At 35.5% G+C, this 20562-nt stretch overlaps 1 protein-coding gene across 7 annotated transcripts in view; it reads right to left on the bottom strand.

Moving 5' to 3' along the window:
* Nucleotides 1–20562, bottom strand: part of PHF14 (PHD finger protein 14) — a 206111-nt gene that overhangs the window by 137785 nt on the left and 47764 nt on the right. For all 7 annotated transcript variants that reach the window (XM_064290016.1, XM_064290017.1, XM_064290018.1 and 4 more), the window contains exons 5-11: nucleotides 18229–18388; nucleotides 13859–13970; nucleotides 8630–8767; nucleotides 3327–3473; nucleotides 2424–2694; nucleotides 2006–2112; nucleotides 828–923 (exon numbers count right to left, since the gene is read on the bottom strand). In XM_064290016.1, coding sequence (XP_064146086.1) covers nucleotides 828–923; nucleotides 2006–2112; nucleotides 2424–2694; nucleotides 3327–3473; nucleotides 8630–8767; nucleotides 13859–13970; nucleotides 18229–18388 — 1031 coding nt within the window. The remainder of the gene's footprint in view (nucleotides 1–827; nucleotides 924–2005; nucleotides 2113–2423; nucleotides 2695–3326; nucleotides 3474–8629; nucleotides 8768–13858; nucleotides 13971–18228; nucleotides 18389–20562) is intronic.

Raw genomic sequence — 20562 nt, 5'->3', positions numbered from 1 at the left:
AATTTGACTCTGTAAACCTCTGAAACAAGTGCAATGAAAAATATCTGTACTGAGAAAACCCTCCCTTACAAATTAGTTTGTAGTGAAAGGACCACCAACAATGGGTCTCTATCATCTTTAAAACAGGTAACTAAAATTATTTGAGTAAATTCCCAAATTTACCAGTTATATACACAGTACACTGAAAAGAGCATTCAAAAAAATCCATTTGGAAATGATCCTTGTTTTTAAGACCAAGAACTTTAACATGTTAACAATGTTCAAAGACAATTTTTTTCATGACTATAATAAAAAAAATAGTTACTGACAAAAGGGAAAAACTACACTTTAACATTAAGGTTGTGAAAACTTTCTCTTACGCAACTCAAAAAAAAAAAAAAAAAAAAACATGAGAACGAATCTCTCCAGTTTGCCTTTTGAAATTTGAAATTTTATATCCAAATAAAAAGGAACTAAGTATAGCACGAGAATGGGACAGAAAACAAACGTGGCAGGGAATCTAAAACTGCTAAATTAAAGCAGGCAGTAGGAGTAACTCATGCGTCTCATGTTAGCTTCATCACAAATGACAGGTCAATCAGTTTGAGCATATGAAAAAATTCTGCAAACAAGATAGCTGTTAAAATAACCAAATTAAGCTACAGGTTCTCAGCAGGCAGCTTACAATGCCCTTAGATGTATTTCAGGCAGAAATCATTATTCTCAGAGGATTAGTTAGCCCTGATCAAATGGAATTCTTTAGTTAGCAAAGAGACAGTTGTATTAGGAATTTGAAAATTGTATAAAGAGCAAGAAAAGAAGGAGATAGCTATTGGAAAGACACTAACCTGCCCTGTGATTCTGCCTAGCAAGGCCCATATTCCTTGCCCTTCACTTCGAAGTTTTCCATTCAGATTCTGTAGTTCTTCTAAAGATTCACATAGCTACAAATTAAATAAGTCATACCAGCAAACGTCATTAAAACGTGTAGTAAACTATGTAAAAATTTAAATAATTTATCAATACATGATCAAAAATATCCACAATTATATGCTCTCTATCTTTAACATATTCAATTCACAACAGCACTGAGAATAAGATTTACAAGCACTAAAAAAATATAAGCTGCTGCCTAATTTACGTTAGTATTTTTACTAATTATAGTGATACATTTACATATTCCTTTATCGTTTGCTGCATAATTTATATACATTCTGCTAATTAATCCTTTTGGCTCTATGAAGACGCATTTCCATAATTTTTCCAATGAGAAAATTAAGGGTGGAGTTTTTTGTGAATTGGTCAAGATCACAGAACTAGGAAGTATTCTTTTCACTACACTGTGGCTGACTATAGAAGCTTATTTCCTACTAATTTTTTTTATCACTTAAAATGTTTTCCAACAATAAGTCAACATCGGTGTTATATGCTCACGTTATTTGTTATCTGACATTTTAGCCACATCTTGCTTTTATATATTACTTTCTTATCTCAAACCTCATTATTAGAATGAAGCAGTACAATGCAAATTTAAATTGAGAAGTTTTTTCTTTTTTATCAAAAGTAATACTACAATTCAAGATTAAAACAATAGTTTAAAAATAAATTTCTAAGTTTTCTGCAAACTTAGAAAGAGAAGCTCTATAGTGCTGTGTATTGGTTAGAAATAAAGAATAGCATCAGACTGCCTGGCTTAAAATCCAAGTTCTATGACTTGACTACCTGTGTGAGCCTGGGCAAATCCTTACCCTCTTTAGGACTCAGGTTCCTTCTCTAAAAATGAGATTAATACTCATGAGTTACATCATAAAGATGAGGTGAGAATTAACCAAGTTAGTATATGTTAAATGCTCACATTGTACCTGGCACATAGAAAATGCTCAGTGTAAGTGATAATAATGAAGATAAGGGGGGCAGGGTTGTAGGGAAGGTTCTAAAAGCTCTAGAAGAATTTCAAAATGAAATATAAATAGAAATCACCAATAGGATCTATTACATCACGTTGTTTGTTTTGTAGCCAACTCACCTTATTGTATTCCACATGAAGCTTCTCTTGTTCATTCTCTAATTTATCCTTTATGTTCTTTTGTTCAGCCATATTTTCCTGAATTTGAATCATGCGCATATTTCTCTCTATTTAAATTAAATATCCAATTTTACTTTAGTAGAAAGTAAAAGCTAATACACAAAACACACAAAGGAAAAGCTAGCCTTAGCAATAACCACATTAATAAACCTACATTGTTTCAAACACTTACAAGTCTACTCACAAATACGTGAACTCAGCATTTACAACAACCCTCAACTTTTGAGGAAAATGAATATGCTTTTACTTGATAAATGTGGCATGGCTAATAAATTTCTAAAAGTTAGCAGTATATCAAATATTTTCATTAGAAAAGTGTTCTAATTGAAAATGTATATGTATGAGTGTCTATACTGACCAAAATAATAATTCACAAAATCAGCAGTGAGAGCTGGCTGTTTATGCTTTCTCCTTCCATCCACACTAGAACTAGTATCTGAATTGTCCACTGGGAAGATATCTGTGCTGATACCCATGAGTTCTGCTTTCCGCATCAGTTTACGAATGGCTGAAGCACTACTAGTGAGTGGTCTGGGCAGTTTCTCCCTTGGGACCCAGGCCTGGGGCCTAGTAGATCGAGCCAGCTCTGCTTTTGCACGGTATTGTTGAAGCCGGGCATTGATCCTCGCCTACAAAAGAAATGTAAACAAATTTTAAAAGACATTAAAAAGGAACACACAGCTTCTTATGATTTTTACTTCCAAACTGAGAGGCATTAAAGATAACCAAAATTTTCCATAATTAAGGCAAATTATATCTTCCCACAATCCTTAGGTATACTGTATAATTTCTAGGTTACAATAAACTAAGTAACAATTATCCTAATCTATGATCAGAATTTTGAGAAACTAATTTGATTAAACTCAAGTTTCTGAGTAACTGTGTGAGTCTCCATAAATTTACATAAGACATTTTAAGTAATAGGCAAACCAATCAAGCCCTTTGCATAAATGAACATTAGAACAGACTGAAAAAAATGTGGTCAACATATGGCACTGATAGAGTAATTTCTCGAAGTAGTTATATTTTTTAACGGATTTGGAAACATGCTTTATAAATGTCTGCTCTGTTGGCTAGAGGAAGAGCATTATATTCAGCCACAAACTATCCTACCGTCTACCCTCATTACAGTTTATTTTCTGGGTAATGAACTGAATTGCACAACTGTACTCCACATGTCATTGACAAACACACCTGGATGAGCTCTGAGATGCACAACCCTGAAAGAGAAAACACAACAGTTTGGATCTGAATCCCATACCTGTGCTTCAGGTGACAGTTGTTTCTCTCTCTCTTGCAAAGACATTTTACAATAGGATTGTAGAGCCAAGTAATTCTTTCTCTTCCATTTTCTGTCTAACCTATCTGCATGTTGCTTACAATAAGCAAAAAATGGATCTGCTATATCCTATATAAAAAAAAAAAGGGGGGGAGAAAGTGAAAATTTTTACTCCAAAGGGTCGCAATAAACCTAACATAAAAGAATAATATTTCCTTTTGAAGAAATTCCTACACTGTTGGTTATTTCCATAGTAAGTTGAAAAAAATAACTTTTATGCATAATGATAAAGATTGCTGCCTTAGAAACTTAACTCTCTATATCAACCTCAAATTACCAACTTCAAATTAACAATAGTTTTTTTTTTTTTCAAAAGGCCTTCTGGATTTAAAGATGTTAAAATCTCAAGTCCTATGCATTATTTAGGTATACTTGCAGTGGGTTTGGTTTACAGGTTCTGATACATGCTACGACATGGATGAACCTTGAAAACATGCTGTGAATTAGGTAAGTCAGACACAAAAGGACAAATATTGTAGTCCCACTTGTATGAAAAGATAAAAGGCCAATTAATAGACTTTTTTTCATATGGCATTGAAAATTTACCCAATAAACGACAGAAAAGAATAAAGAGAGGCTTAGATACCATCATAAAACCATCATAAAAATACAGTAAAAATTACTGAAAAAACACTCACTGGAAACCCTGGTGCCATAATGGTTAAGTGCTACAGCTACTCACCAAAGGGTCAGCAGTTTGAATACACCAGGCACTCCTTGGAAACTCTATGGGGAAGTTCTACACTGTACTATAGGGTCGCTATGAGTTGGAATCGACTTGACGACACTGGGTTTGGTTTTGGTTTGGAAACACTCACTTACCTGCTTATGTAAAGAGCCTTAAGAATGAACTGAATCAGCAGTGGTTCTCAATTTTTTGGCCTCAGGACTCCTTAACACTTTTAAAATGAGAACTCAAGTTAGGGGTTGAATTCTGTCCCCCATAAAAATATGTTGAAATCCTCACCCATGGAGCTGGTAAACATGGCCCTGTTTGGAAATACGCTTTTTCTTTTGTTACGTTACTAAAGTCATACCAGGGTGGATCATAAATCTAATCACTTCTGAATTAAAAAAAAGAGAAGAAAGGACACAGAGACACACACAGGAGAAAGAAGACGACAATGGAGTCAGATACATCTACAAGCCTTAGCCCAGGAACGCCAAGGATTGCTGGCAGCTACTAGAAGCTAAAAGAGACATGCACCTAGAGACATGACCTGATTTCAGACTTCTAGTTTCCTGAACTGTGAGAAAAACAATTTTTGTTCTTTAAAGCCACCTACTTGTGATATTTTTCTTATAGCAGCACTAGGTAACTAAAACAACTCCAAAGGGCTTATGTTTCTGTGGGTTATGTTTATAGTTACCATACAAGAAATTAAAACAAAAAATTTTTAAATACTCATTATTTTAAAATAACAATAATAAACCCATTACATGCTAACATAGATAACATTTTTGAAAATAACTATAATTTCCACACCCTCCAAAAAAAAAAATTAATGAGAAGAGTGGTACCATTTTACATTTTTGCAAATTTTTTAATGTCTCTTTTTTTATAGCTATAGAGTCGCTATGAGTTGGAATCGACTCAAAGGCAATGGGTTTGGTTTTCTGGTACAGCTGACACAGTGGCCTGGTTGCACAGTGGTTAAGAGCTTGGCTATTAACCAAAAGATCGGCAGTTCAAACCCACCAGCCACTCCCTGGAAGCCCTATGGGGCAGTTCTATTCTGCCCAAGTGTTGCTATGAGTCGGAATTAACTTGACAGCTGGATTATAACTGACATAAAAGAAGATATCTGGACTCTCAAAATTGTTTCCACATTCATATGCTATACTGTAATCTCTGGAAAACTCCAATGTTATTAGGAGAAAAGAGTGAAAAAAAAATAAACAATGTTTTTATATTATGAAAATAAGAAGCCTTCCAAAGTTCATTAAATGGGGAAAAGATAGTCTTTTTAATAAATGGCACTGGCAAAGCTGGATGTCCATCTGCAAAAAAATGAAACAGGACCCATACCTCACACCATAACAAAAACTAATTCAAAATGGATTAAAGACCTAAATATAAAGCCCAAAACTATAAAGTTCATAGAAGGAAAAATAGGATCAACACTAGACACCCTAAAATACAGCATTAACAGGATACAAACCATAACAAACAACGCACAAACTCTAGAACATAAACTAGATAACTGCAATCTTCTAAAACTTAAACACTTATGCTCATCAAAAGAATCCACCAAAAGAGTAAATCTATAGCAAAATCCAGCATCTCCACAACAAAAAGACAAATAATCCATTTAAAAAATTGGCAAAAGAAATGAACAGATGCTTCCCCAAAGAAGACATTAAGTGGCTAATAGACACGAGGAAACACTCGTGGATCACTAGCAATTACAGAAATGCAAATCAAAGCCACAATGAGATACCATCTCACCCTGACATTACTGGCACGAATCAAAAAAACAGAAAATAACAAATGTTGGAGAGGCTACGGGGAGACTGGAAGCCTTATGCACTGCTGATGGGAATGCAAAATAATACAACCATTTTGGAAAATGATGTGGCACTTCCTTAAAAAACTAGAAATAGAAATACCATATGATCCAGCAACCCCACTTCTAGGAACATATCCTAAAGAAATAACAGTTTTCACACGAATAGACATATGCACACCCATGCTCACTGCTGCATTGTTCACAATAGCAAAAAGATGGAAACAACCTATATGCCCATCGACAGATGAATGGATAAACGAACTATGGTACATACACACAATGGAGTATTACACCATGATGAAGAACAATGATAAATCAGTGAAGCATCTCATAACATGGATGAATCTGGAGGGCATTACACTGAGTGAAATAAGTCAATCACAAAAGGGCAAATATTGTATGAGACCATTACTGTAAAAACTCATGAAAAGGTTTCCACACAAAAAGAAACAATCTTTGATGGTTACAAAGGAGGGGAGGTGTGGGGATGGAAAAACACTAAACAGACAATACATAAGTGCAACTTTGGTGAAGATAAGGCAGTACACAGTTCTGGGGAAGCCAGCACAACCTGCACAAGGCAAGGCCATGCAAGCTCCATAGACACATTCAAACTCCCTGAGGGACCGAGCTGCCAGGGTGAGGGCTATGGGGACCGTGGTCTAGGGGAACGTCTAGCTCAATTGGCATAACATAGTTCATAAAGAAAATGTCCTACATTCCACCTGGTGAGTAGTGTCTGGGGTCTTAAAAGCCTTTGTGCAGCCACCTAAGATACTCCACTGGTCTCACCCATTCGGGAGCAAAGGAGAATGAAGAAAACTGAAGACACAAGACAAAGATTAGTCCAAAGGGCTAATGGACCACAACTACCACAGCATCCACCAGACTGAGTCCAGTGTAACAAGACGATGCCCAGCTACCACTACTTACTGTTCTGACGGGGATCACAATTGAGGGTCCTGGACTGCTGGAGAAAAATATAGAACAAAACTCTAACACACACACACACACACACACAAAAAAAAAAGTCCAGACTTACTGGCCTGACAGAGACTGGAGAAACTCTGAGAGTATGGCCCCCAGACATCCTTTTCACTCACTAATGAAGTCACTCCCAAGGTTCACCTTTCAGGCAAAGGTTACCCAGGCCCATAAAACAAAACTAGACTAAAGAGGCACAACAGCCCAGGGGCAAGGACTAGAAAGCAGGAGCGAATAGCAAAGTGGTAATAGGGAACCAAGGCTGAGAAAGAAATGTTGACAAGTCACGAAGTTGTTAACCGATGTCATAAAACAATGTGTGTACTAACTGTTTAATGAGAAGCTAGTTTATTCTGTAAACCTTCATCTAAAGTACAATAAAAAAGAAAATAAGGAGCCCTAGTAGTGCAACGATCAAGCACTCAGAAGCTAACCAAAAGACTGGCAGTTCTAACCCACCCAGTGGCTCCGCAGAAGAACGGCATGGTGATCTGCCCCATAAAGGTAAAAAAAAAAAAAAAACCTTAGGTGGTAGTTCTACTCTGCCACATAGGGTGGCTATTAGTCAAAACTGACTTGACAGCACCTAAGAGCAAAAACATTATGAAATTAATTTCAACCTCGCAGGCCCCTTGAAAAAGTTTTCAAGGGTCATCAGAACATACTTTGAAATCCACTGATCGCTTAATCTAAAACCAATAAACCTGGAGGGAAGATTACAGAATTAAAAATAATGGCAAACGATGAGATAGTGATGTAGATATTAAAGGGAGAATAATGATTTTATTTAGGGAGAAACAGAGCAAGGTTACTGTCTTAGTCATCTAATGCTGCTATAACAGCAACATCCAAAGTGAATGGCTTTAACAAAGAGAAATCTATTCTCTCATAGTCTAGGAGGCTAGTCATCCAAATTCAGGGCATCGGCTCCAAGAGAAGGCTTTCTGTCTGTCGGCTCTAGAGGAAGGTCCTTGTCATCAATCTTCCCCGGGACTAGGAGCTTCTTTGCACAGGAATCTCAGGTCCAAAGGATGTGCTCTGCTCGTGGTGCTGCTTTCGTGGTAGTATAACGTCCCCAACTCTCTGCTGGCTTCCCTTTCCTTTTATCTCTTGTAAGATAAAAGGTGATGCAGGCCACACCCCAGAGAAACTCCCTTTACATTGGATCAGGGAAGTAACCTGAGTAAGGGTGTTACATCCCACCCTAATCCTCTTTAACATAATCCAATCTGGCCTCATTAACCACCGGCAGAGATTTAGAATTTACAACACATATGAAAATTACATCAATCACAAAATGAAGAACACCACATAATACTGGGAATCATGGCCTAACCACATAATACTGGTAATCATGGCCTAACAAAGTTGACATATATTCTGGGGGGACAAAATTCAACCCATGACAGTTACCCAAATACAATTTCAGAATCCCATAGAAAATATGTTGATACTTTAAAGCTTTAAAACACCTTGGACTATGCTTTGTTTTATGTATCAGATCTCACTATAAAAATGTTAACATGTTGTCCTAATGTCTGACTAGTTTTATACTAATAAAACTCATTCATAAATGCTCTTTAGACCTATGAAGTTTTAGACCAATGATCTACCTACAGACTTTAAAATAAACTTTGATTGCGTTTATGATACATACCTGTTACAGAACATAAGAGAGGCATAAGAAATGTTCTGAACATGTTCACCACCTCTGAGTTTAAATAAACCTACCTCTTCCGCTGCTGCCTCTGAAAGCAGACCTTCCTTTTGGGCACAGGTTACATGAAAATAGGCTCTGCACATCCCTGCATCACAGCTAATGCAAACTCCAGTTCTAGCAAAACGAGGGTCTTCACAGAAGCTACACTCCTACAACAGGAGAACAAGAAAACTCATCAGAGCAAAAATACACCCACTTCTCTCATACAAACCATCCAGAAAGTATCATGATGGGGCGAACATTTAGTAGTAATTCTTTATATTTAAAGTGCTAAAGAAATTCGCCTGGAGCAACAGAGGAAGGGAAGCCAGGAATAGAAGGAGGACATGGAATGTGTGGCTAATTGCTACCATGAACAACTGTCTCCTTTGCCATGAGACCAGAAGAACTGGATGGCACCCAGATACCAATGCTGAACATACTGATCAAAGATTATATGGAAGAATCCTGATCAAAATGGGGAGAATGCAGAACAAAATCTCAAATTATCAAGGACTCCAGACTTTCTGGAGTCTTGGGAGCTGGATGAACCCCTGAAACTGTAGCTCTGAGTTAACCTTTAAACCTTAAACCAAAAATATTCCCTGAATTCTTCGCAAAACCAAACAATTGTTAAGCTAAACTAGTAAAAAAGGGTCTGCATTGAGCATTATGGTTTTTATAGAACTATCTATATGGTTTCAAAGTTGACAACAGCAACTTGAAAGATTAGATAGGAAATTTAGGAGGCAGTGAGTTTATGTTAATGGCAGAGGAACAACTCAGAAAAGGACGGCGGGAATGGTTACACAACTCGAAGAATGTAATCAGTGTCGATGAATTTTACATGTAGAAATGGTTGAATTGGTGTATGTTTTGCTGGGTATATTCTCAATGACAACAAAATAAATTTAAAAAACAAATAAAGTGCTAAAGAAATACTAATAATGAACCAATAGTATACCAATGCAAACAGTAATGGTAGGCAAGTCAAGAGTTTATATGAAAAAGAAGGTAATTCTTTTCTATGCTGTTCTACTAAGCTAAATGCCACTAATAAGATAGTAAGTATTAATGAGGACTTACAATGTGCCAGCCACTATTCCAAGTACTTTACATATATTAATCTATGTAGTAATTTAATACTCACAACCACTATGTGGAAGGTTGTATAAGTATCCTCATTTTACAGGTAAGAAAATTGAGGTAAAGACAGGTTAAATAGCTCACTCAAAATAATATAGAAAGTAACTGGGAGTCAGGATTCAATCCAGAAAAATCTTACTTCAAAACCCATTAAGCTATACTGGCTCTTGAATAATATAATACTGTTTAGAAAATGAAAGAAAATAAAAAAGAAGCTAGAGAAAACTCACCAAAAATATCTAGGCATTTGCAACTAAATAAATCATTTTTCATTTTTTAAATATCTTTAAGAGAATTAAAAACAATCTTAAGCAAACAACTCGGTAAAATCGGTAGTGGTATACAATTATTTACATTCTTTCTGTATAAAAAGGGAAAAAAATGTAAAATCAAAACTATAAATCGCTGATATTAAAATCCTTCAACCAAATTGATTTTTAAAATCGTTTTAATTATGTTGACAATAGAAGAGAAAAAAAAAAAAAACCTAGTCTCAAAATATAAACTGCTCTGCTAATAGGAATCTTCATAAAAGAAAAACTTGTTAAACTGTGAAGACTGCCAGTGGATAATAAAGGAAGAACTTGTAAAATAAAATGGGAGGGATGCATGTAAGGAGGAAAGTAAAAAAAGTTTCAATAGACATTAAAAATACAGTTTTCATATTACAACAACTTAGTGACTGCTCGCCGCGTAGGCACCACCAGACTAGACATCAACAGTAAATGCTAACGGCAAGAACAGGACTCTGGGTATAGATGTGGAACAACTCCCAAATCCTGACACCCCATGCTCTAGCAAGGGTCTTTTTCCAATAACAGTAGAGCGTGTATAGTATAAAAAAAACAACAAATGGCAAGATAAACAAGATTAAAAAAGAGACTGAGAAAGAAAATAAAACAGAGAAAATGAAAGAGGGAGGAAGAGAGAAAAAGGGAGACAAAATAATTTAGAGGATGTCAACACTATGAAAGAGACAAATTGTTTAGGATAGTTCTGTGAGTAGGCAATTCAGCGTTAATCTGATGAAACTGAGCAAGGAATTGCAAAGTGAATATAAGGAAAAACTTCCTGACAATAAAGTATATTAGATTATAGAATAATCTAGCAAAGAAAATAGAATCTTCCTCAATTGCCCGGATCATTTAAAATGCTAGTGAACTAAGCAACTGAGAACACGGGAGAAAACAAGCAGGATTGGAAAATGTGTAGGAAATATGATCTAGAAGAGCCACCCCAGTTACAATTCACCACGCTGTGTTTGGTTTTGCAGATGAACTAGAGACTATATAATTTTCAACTCCATTTCCAATAACACTTCAAAACAAAAGCAGGTAATAATGAAAAAATCAGCTGACAATTGCACATTCAATGATTTCCTAGGTCACTGCTGGCTTCATTTATATGCAGTAACATCTGATCACTGTTTTTTAAATTTTTCTTGATTTATATTTATGGTAATAATATCTATAGATAGAAATGTATTTATATATCATAGCAACCCTACACAACAGAGTAGAACTGCCCCATAGGATTTCCAAGTAGCAGATGGTGGATTTGAACTGCTAACCTCTTGGTTAGCAGCCAAACGCTTAACCACTAGCGCCACCAGGGATCCATATAGGTGAATAGGAAGGCATATGTGAGTGCACGTACACGCATGTTTAGTAGTAGTTGAGTGCTACAGCCGCTAACCAAAAAGTCAGCAGTTGGAATCCACCAGGCTCTCCCTGGAAACCCTATGGGGCAGTTCTACTCTGCCCTATAGAGTTGCTATGAATCAGAATCGACTTGACAGCCAACGGGTTTTTTTTCTTTTTTGATATATATATATATATATATGTATATGTATATGTATATGTTTGTGTGTACTGCAATATATATCCACATATATAATAAAGCACATAGAAGGCACAGTTACAGAAACTTTCCAGACATACCCAAACTGACTTAAAAGGCTTAGGACCATAGTCTCATGGGATAACTTAACCAACTGGCATAATAGAGTTCATAAAATTAATGTTTTACACTCTAGTTTGGTAAGTAGTGTCTGAAGCCTTAAAAGCCTGCAAGCAGCCATCTGAGATACGACTACTGGTCTCTACTCATCTGGAGCAAAAGAGAACACAGGAAAACAAAGACTCAAAGAAGAAAATAGTCCACAAGACTAGTAGCCCACACAAACGATGGCCTCTTCCAACCTGAGACCAGAAGAACTAGATGGTTCCTGGCTACCACTACCAACCATTCTGACTGGGGACACGATAGATGATCCCAGATAGAATGGGAGAAAAATGTAGAACAAAACTCAAATTCCTAAAAAAGCCCAGACCTATTGGACCAATAGAGACTAGGGGAGTCCCCAAAACTATTGCCCTAAGATACCCTTTGAACTTGGCACTGAAGCCACTCCTGGAGGTCACCTTTCAGCCAAATAATTGATTGGCTTATAAAATAAACAATATGACCTGTGAGTAATGTGTCCCTTAAACAATCAACTATGAGACCAAATGGTCAACGTTTGCTCAAAAGCAAAGATGAGAAGGCAAGGAAGGGCAGAGAAGCTAGATCAATGGAAACAGAACAAACAGAATGGAAATGATAATTGAACATAATTTTAAAAGCATAATGCCTATGTTCACATCAAGCAGAGAAAATATGCTATGAATCTGTGCTTCTTATATTATTTCTATTCTGACAAAAGTTCTCAGTAAAAGTCTATTCATGAAGCACAGCTCCTACTTGTTAATAGTGGCATTGTTTTATATGAAAATCTGGACTGACTAGAAAAAAAATAACTGAATGTTTGATGATTTGCTTTACAAAATAATTTACTACATGTCTTCTTTTGCTTTTTTTAAAAGGAAAAAAATTTAAGTCTACATTTTTTTGTTACACAATTATTACACAATAGGGAATACCTATATGAGGTTTTTATTTATCTAAGAAAGCCTGTTTGTATTGATTATTGTTAGCTTTATTTACAATCTGGATTAACTTTGCAAAATTCCAAGAATACAGTAGAGAAGGGAGATTCTCTATTAATTGAAAACAATTTTGTAAAAATTTCAATAATGAAAACATTAAAAGAATAATGTATACTTTTTATTAAGGTATATGTTATTAAAAATCTCTTGATCATTTAGAAAAAATAAATAAGTACGGGAGAGGTAGGGGGAGAGTTAGGGACCAAAGAGGATATTCTGAATACAATATCAAAAACTGTCAAATTTATGAACTGTCACTATTAGAATTTTCCAAAATGTAACACTCTGCAAATTCCCTACCCCAATTTTACTAGATTACTGATGCTCTTCAAGGGTCTCCCTTCCCAATTTCCCAGCTACAGTAAAGGGACAGAGAATTTATCAGTGTTTAATTAGTGCTAGTATTCCAGGGATGTTTGTACTAATTATATGCGTAAGACTAAATTGATAAGTGGGTGTTTTTTATAGCTTACAATCCTAAAGCTCAATCACTAAAAACCAATTTATGACTCTCAAGTCTGAGAATCATTTGCTACACTGAAAGTTACAGTCATAAAGATAAAACCAGTTCTTGAAACCTGAGTAAAATAAAGGGTGTTTCTTGTACTTGTTTTCATAATCTTGATAAATTCTGCATCAAAAAAAGAAAGCCAGAAAATTATGTCTGTATCTAGTCCAGGTGATTACAAATAAGACTTTGGTCAGAGAGATCACCATGTGCCATGGAACACGCTAGGTGCCAGTGAAATAATTTCTCCCCACAGGTTATTCTAAATTTAGGATACATAACCCATTGCTGTCGAATCAATTCTGAATCAGAGCAACCCTACAGGACAGAGGAGAACAGGCCCACAGAGTTTCCAAGGACTCCTGGTGGATTTCAACCACCAATCTTTTGGTTAGCAGCCATAGCTTTAACCACTCCACTACCAGTGTTTCCTTAGGACACATGGAAGAATTCATATATTATTGGCTTTATGGGAAAACTGGTATCAAGGATAAATGATTCTACAAATAACATGATTACTAGTAAGCATTTCTGGAGTCAACAATGATATTAATAAAGGCCATATAAACTACTAAGTAAAAATGGTTTCATTTAGATAATCAAAAAAATTTTTTTCTCACCTTGGCACCGTATTTGGAATAGTTCATTTCTGTCAATGTTACTGGACGTAACTTGTCAATATCTCCAAAAGCTACTCCAGGTACATACAGGGCACAAACGATGTGAACCCATCTATAAAGAGAGATTTGATTTTGCTATCAAACCCTTTTACAAAATCCCACATGGAAAATAAACATACAGAATACGTGCCATATCAAAATACCACTGAAAGAATTCTATGGTCAGATCTTAAAAATTTTACAGACACAGGACCAAAGAATATGGAACACCAATAGATACAATTTAGCTGGAGAAAAAGGGACTGCAATACACGAGACCTTTCCAACAGCTTAGCCAAAACTGAGTTAACAATAATTGCCTTTCACTGAAGACTTTACTGCACTCTGTACTTAAATATATGCATAAAACTACAATTCAAATGCAACAAAACATAATTTTCATATCCATGGAAAGGTATTCACAATTCATTATTTTAAGCACTTTGAGAATTAAGGATCCTGTTGGGCAATTCTCAAGGACATATTTTTAAAGCAAAATTTTGGTGTGCAATTTGACTTTCTTTCTTCCCAGGTAAAAATGACTGCTACAAAACTGTGCAGAACAAAGTTATAATAATCTAAGGAAATTTTCATTCATCTCACCCGTTCATCACACAACCTGCAATTTATATGCCACACGTATAAGTCTGAATGACGCTTTAACGATAAAGAAAGAATACTCAGAGTTGCAGAGCACTAAACAAAAAAAGGATGTTGGTCCTAATTTCATTTTTTTAAACTGCTCTGAACCTTTTTACTATATTCAGTGCACTTTCTGTTGGCTTACAATCAAGCAAAACATGAGATCACTGACTTTGAAATTTAAACAGTAGATCTACATGACTTCTATACAAAAGGGGGTAAAAATGGGATGGCAAATATCTCTAAACTTAAATATACTAAAAAAAAAAAAATCTGCTTTATAACAGCTAAATAGACTGTGAATGCTGTATGGTTCTGTTCTGTGATGCACTGAGTTTTAAAGGAGTAATAATCATTTTATAGCGGTGCTGGGGAAAACAGTTACATATCTTTAAAAATTATCTCTTTATTGGGGGGAAAAAAAACCCCAAGGTTTTCTTTTGAGATTTTCTTGATAGGATGTTTTAATCCAACCTCCCAAATGCATCCCATGAAGTTCAATATAAAGATACACATCTTCAACAAGCAGCTGCTTTCTCAATTTAATTTGCAGAGTTTTTTCATGCTCCACTGGTGTATTAAATGTCGTTATACTCTGCAGGAGTTTATCTTTGATAAGCCCAACAGCTGGCTGTTTGCTTCATACTGACCTTCTCAAAATGTTTTAGTACATGTCACACAAGTACTATAAATTTAAACTGTCATTTCAGTGACTGGCACATAAATGTATCATTTCCCCCAACTATCTACATGAGGATGCCAACTAAGTCTTTATTAAAATACACATCAAAGTCAGTGAAATTCACAGTAGAGGCAATTTTGGTCCTTTTTAATACCTGCTCCAAATAGTTTTCTGTTCATTTGTTTAGCTGCACATATTTCAGAAGTTTGTAATTAAGACAAATTAGGTAATGAAAAAAGAATAATCATCCTTGTTACTTTACCATCCATTTTGCTTGCAACTATGACAGATGTTGATTTGGGAAAGGAGTAGAAAGCAAATACCACATAAAACCACCAAAAAACAAAGAGTCAGAATTGTCATTCTAGCATAGAAACTATTAATAGATTTTTTAAATGTATGTATTTTAGTAAAGCAAAGTAGAAGGATACTTCTCAAAAGACTCTAACTTCAGAATGGAAATTATTAATCAATCAAACTTGATTGTGAAATGTCTTGTATTTGTAGTGCCTTTTACAGCATACAAAACAAACGCTCTTCCAGTACATAAGTGTCATTCTATTCACTCCAGAATCAATTTCTAAGTGTCTATTTTTATTATGCATAAAATACCGTGTAGACAGTTTGGAAATCATAAAGTGCTTGTAGCATACTGTCTGGCACTCTGTCTCCATTCAACACATTTTAGCTACAAGGAAAAAAAACTCTAAAAGCTTCCTGTGAGTGTGAGATTGTTATTCCCATTTTGTATAAAAAGAAATGGGCTCAGAAGGAATAAATGATTTCCAAAGACAACAAGGTTAGCAAGTGACAGAACTGGGACTTAAAGAATTCAATGGTCTCTTCTACTGCACAATAATCTTTATTTAAAAATTAAGGAATTTAGCTCTCAGCCATATTCCATTTCACAGTAGACCTGAGGACAACCAACAAAGAACGTAAGGAAGGGAAGTGTGTCTAATACTTCCCCCATGCCACGTTTATGAGACCACTTTAGACAAGATAAAATGTTCTCCCTAAGAAATGAAATAAAAATTCAATAACAAAAATGTACTGATGGTTTTCTCACATTAAATCACATAATTTTCTATGTAGAACTTGTAGCTCCCATCAGCACCCACATGGAAAAAAAGTCTAATGAATTAGCCCATATGACTGAAGTCAATTTGAAAACCTTCTTCATTCTCTACATACATTACCTCTTTTTTTCCCCTATTTTCCATTTGAAGCTAGAATACTAAACGGCTTATCAAATCTTGGCTTTTTATGCCTTGAATCAAGCTAGTATTACATCCTTCGAAATATACCAGGACCTATAATTTCTGCAATCGTTTACAGAAGTGTAGACATAACACAAATAAAATGTTCAAACAGTATAAGAGAATTTCTGCCAGGCCGCATCACCAAGGAACTGTCTATAAACGTAAAATCCACAGCAGCCAATACAAACATCTCTCACCGATTATCTAAATGCAATTTTCTTCCTTCAGGAACAACTTTACAACTGGATATGACAGCAGGAAGAGACAGCTACTTCATAGTTTTTCAATGGACATTTTAAATAAGTAAACAAAAATAAATAAGCAAAAAGTAAAACAAAATCTCTTCCCTAAAAGGAAGCACTGTTTTCAGAAGCAGCTTTACTTATTCACCCTAATTTATCATTAAAATTTCAACTCTCAGAACTAAAGAGTGACCAGAAGAATTTATGCAGCTTGTACTCCATGATTACCTGGTTAAATTACTAGAATATTATTATTGAAAGTACTAGTAGCCGCACCAGGAGGAATAGTAGTAGAAGCAGGAAGGCATTTATTAAGCACTTTTTCTATTCCAGAATTGGTGTTCATTGTTTCAAACGAATCGTCTCATTTAAACCTCTCAACAATGCTTAAGAAACTGAAGCCCAAGAAGTTTAAATAACTTGCCCAAAATCAGTAAGAGAAGATCAGAATTCAAGTATAGGCAGTACAACATGAAAGCTCATACTTTTAACTCTCTACTCAACTCCCTCATTCTAGGCCAAAGTCAGACAAAACATGAAATAATGCCCAAGTATATAATGCACACCACAGATTCCTGTCAATACAGGAAGTCATTTGTTTATGTATTTATTTTACTTTACTTTTTGGATGGACAATGAGAAAGGAGGGGTAAGATTTTTAGCTGTTTTTCCTGGACATCAGCACACTCCAAGATTCTAAGGAAGATTCTATGTTATCCCATCAATCTTGTATAGCAACATCTCTCAATGGCGTGTCCATTAGTTTGGCAAAATTAAGAAAAATGCTGTTTACTGCAGTAAAACTTCACACAAGCACCTCAACTCTTTCTGCATGTCTACAGCCAGCCACCAACTTGCCAAGACTGCAGACCAGTTCTGGCCCAGGCAAACCAGCGAACTTCTCTGCCGTCAAGTGGGTTGTAATTACACCATCTCCAAACCCCAGCCCTGGAAAGGGGGTCATCCTTCCAAGTTTGTCCTTCCTTGGACACTCTCCCTCAGCCCTAGGATATCCTACGGGGTCCTTTTATATACAGCTTTTTTGTCATAGCTGAATAATTCTTTATATTAAACTTCGCCTTTCTAAATCATTTATGGTTTTTTGTCCCCTGATAAGACCTGATACGTTCTCAAAGTCAGGCAGATCTGCATTCAAATCTAACTATTCACCGGCTGGTAGTCTTGAACAAATTACATTAAGTGATCTCAGAGCTTCAGGTACTACATTTACAAAATGGGGATCTTCACCACCTCTCTCAGCACAGCGTTACTATTAGGATTAAATGGAATTAGGGTTGTAAAGGCAAAAGTAGGTATTCAATAAACAGTCTTTCCTTTCCATCCCCTATCAATATCTGCTTATGCCAAGAAGATACAAAGAAGCAATCAAAAGAAAGTATGTAACTAAGAAATACATAATTAGGATAGTGTAGTCAGAGGCAGACACATTATAAATCAGGCATATAAATGAAAAACATTACAAAATAAAATTATGACATCAACCTTCCAGCATCTGTCTCCTTGAAAATTCCATCCTGATTGGGACATAGTTCACAGCTAGGGGAAACACCACATTTACAGGCATCACAAAACCAAGGTTCAGTGGAGTTTTCAGAAGCTGAACTCATAATTGAGTCACTCTCACCATCAACTCCATAGCAACCTAAAATAGAAAAAAAAAGTATGATCAATATTTCTTTAATTCACATATATAAAGTCACAAAAGAAAAAGGAATTGAAGTAGAGAGAAATTCTGGAAAACCAACAGTTTTGTAAGAATCATAATAAAGTCAAAACACAGAAGTTAAATCATTTTATTAACATACTTTTTCACCTAACATGGTATACACAAGGAAACAGGTGATGCATTTTAATCCTATTGGAAAAGTACTAAAACCCAAAAACACCCAAACCCGCTGCTGTAGAGTCATTCTGACTCACAGTGACCTATAAGATTTCCAAGGATCAGTAAGAGGATTTGAACTGCCGACCTTTTGGTCAGCAGTCAAGCTTTTAACCACTATGCCAAATACTAAAGGAAAAGCACAAAAATATGAGTTTTTACTAAAAAGAAATCAGATTAATGATTTTAGTATCCACTGATCAGTAAATATTTACTGAGCTCCCTTTGTACCAGGCACTGGTACATTTGTTTTATACATAAAAGATTAAATTCACGCAAACAAACAAACAAAAAATTCTGGAGGTAGCAGATTAAAACACAAACTCACAACAGGAAGTGCCAAGTAAGTATTAAATGAAAAACCAGTAAAGAAACACACACACATAAATTAAGGGTATTGAACAACCTGAATAATGCAGACTAGAGTTAGAAAACCTGGGTTCCAATCACAACTCAGTCAACCTCTACCTATATGAGGTATTTAAATCTCTTGAGAGCTTTATAATTCTATCTTTTGTGAAAATTTATTCACAGCTGAGATGGATGAAAACAAAGAGATCATTCTCTTTTTCCTTTTCTTATTCACTAATAACTCAATATTCTAAGTTGAATTCCTGAGGTAGATAATATGATAAAAACTGTAAAAGATACTCATGAATATATCCTACAAACAAAATAATTCAGCACAGTTCTTTACATTTTAGAATAGGATAAGTTATACTTAAAAAAAAAAACACTGTCATCAAGCCATTTCCAACTCATGGAGATACCATGTGTTACAGAGCAGAGCTGCTTCAATGATTGGGTTTAATGGCTATAATCTTTACAGAAGCAGTTTGCCAGGCCTTTATTCCATGGAGCCACTGGATGTGTTCAAACTGCCAATCTTTAATTTAGCAGCCGCCCAGGGCTCCTTGCTATGCTTCAACTACCTTTCAATAATGAAAAGCAAAAAATGTCCTTATTAACTCAAATATAAAACCAAACCAAAACCACTGCTATCAATTTTGACTCAGAGTAGAACCACCCCACAGGTTTTCCAAAGAGTGGCTGGTGGATTAGAACTGCCATCCTTTTGGTTAGCAGGTGAGCTCTTAACTACTAGGCCACCAGGGCTCCAACTCAAATATACATATTTGGAATTCTAAATTATACTTAATTACTTGAGCTTCTAGATTTGCCTAAATATTTTATAAGATGCAAAAGATATTCCTTAATTTTGAGCTAAAAAGAATAGACTAAATGTCAAAGATATAAATAAGGCAACAGGAAATTCAGGCAAAACTTCACTGTCAACATCTTGTTAAGATCAGGTTTCTCTTTATAACGACAGACTCAATTTTGTCTATGAACTCAGAGCTGATGAGGCCCTCAATGCCTGACAAAACAACCAGCTGGAAAGTGATGTTACATCCATTAGGATGAGTAATTCCTTCTCAGTGTCAAATACCTAGAAGAATGTATTAATACCAACAAAATTATTGATAAACATGGAATCTGAGAAAGAGGAATTAAAAAGTCCTGAGAGATAATTTCACCCACGCTATAAAAAACCATGCTGAACTACTGATACCTCAGAACAAAGAGCACATCTCTAGTGACTAAAAAGGCCATGACTCCTAAATAGTTTCTCTCATTCACCTGAATGGTGTGGGCAAAATGGTACACATCAACTTCATATTACCCAATTGCCATTCTTTTAAAAAGGAAGGCACTGCTCCTATGTTAAAATCTCCTTCAGAGAGTATATAGTAATGATATAGGTTATAACTTAATTCCAGTCCCGATGTACACCCTTTAGGTTTAGGTATTTCTCTGACCGCTTCAGCCACACTTACTATCTTTCAAGATGGATCACTTCTAAGGAAAGCCAAATATTGACCATCCCAGCACACTTTTGACCGGGTTAATTCTAAGAGGGTTGCCTTAATGTC

This window comes from Loxodonta africana, chromosome 8, assembly GCF_030014295.1.
Source record: "Loxodonta africana isolate mLoxAfr1 chromosome 8, mLoxAfr1.hap2, whole genome shotgun sequence".
NCBI lineage: Eukaryota > Metazoa > Chordata > Mammalia > Proboscidea > Elephantidae > Loxodonta > Loxodonta africana.
Note: the sequence above shows the minus strand (reverse complement) of the source record. Positions and strands in the feature narration are given on the sequence as shown.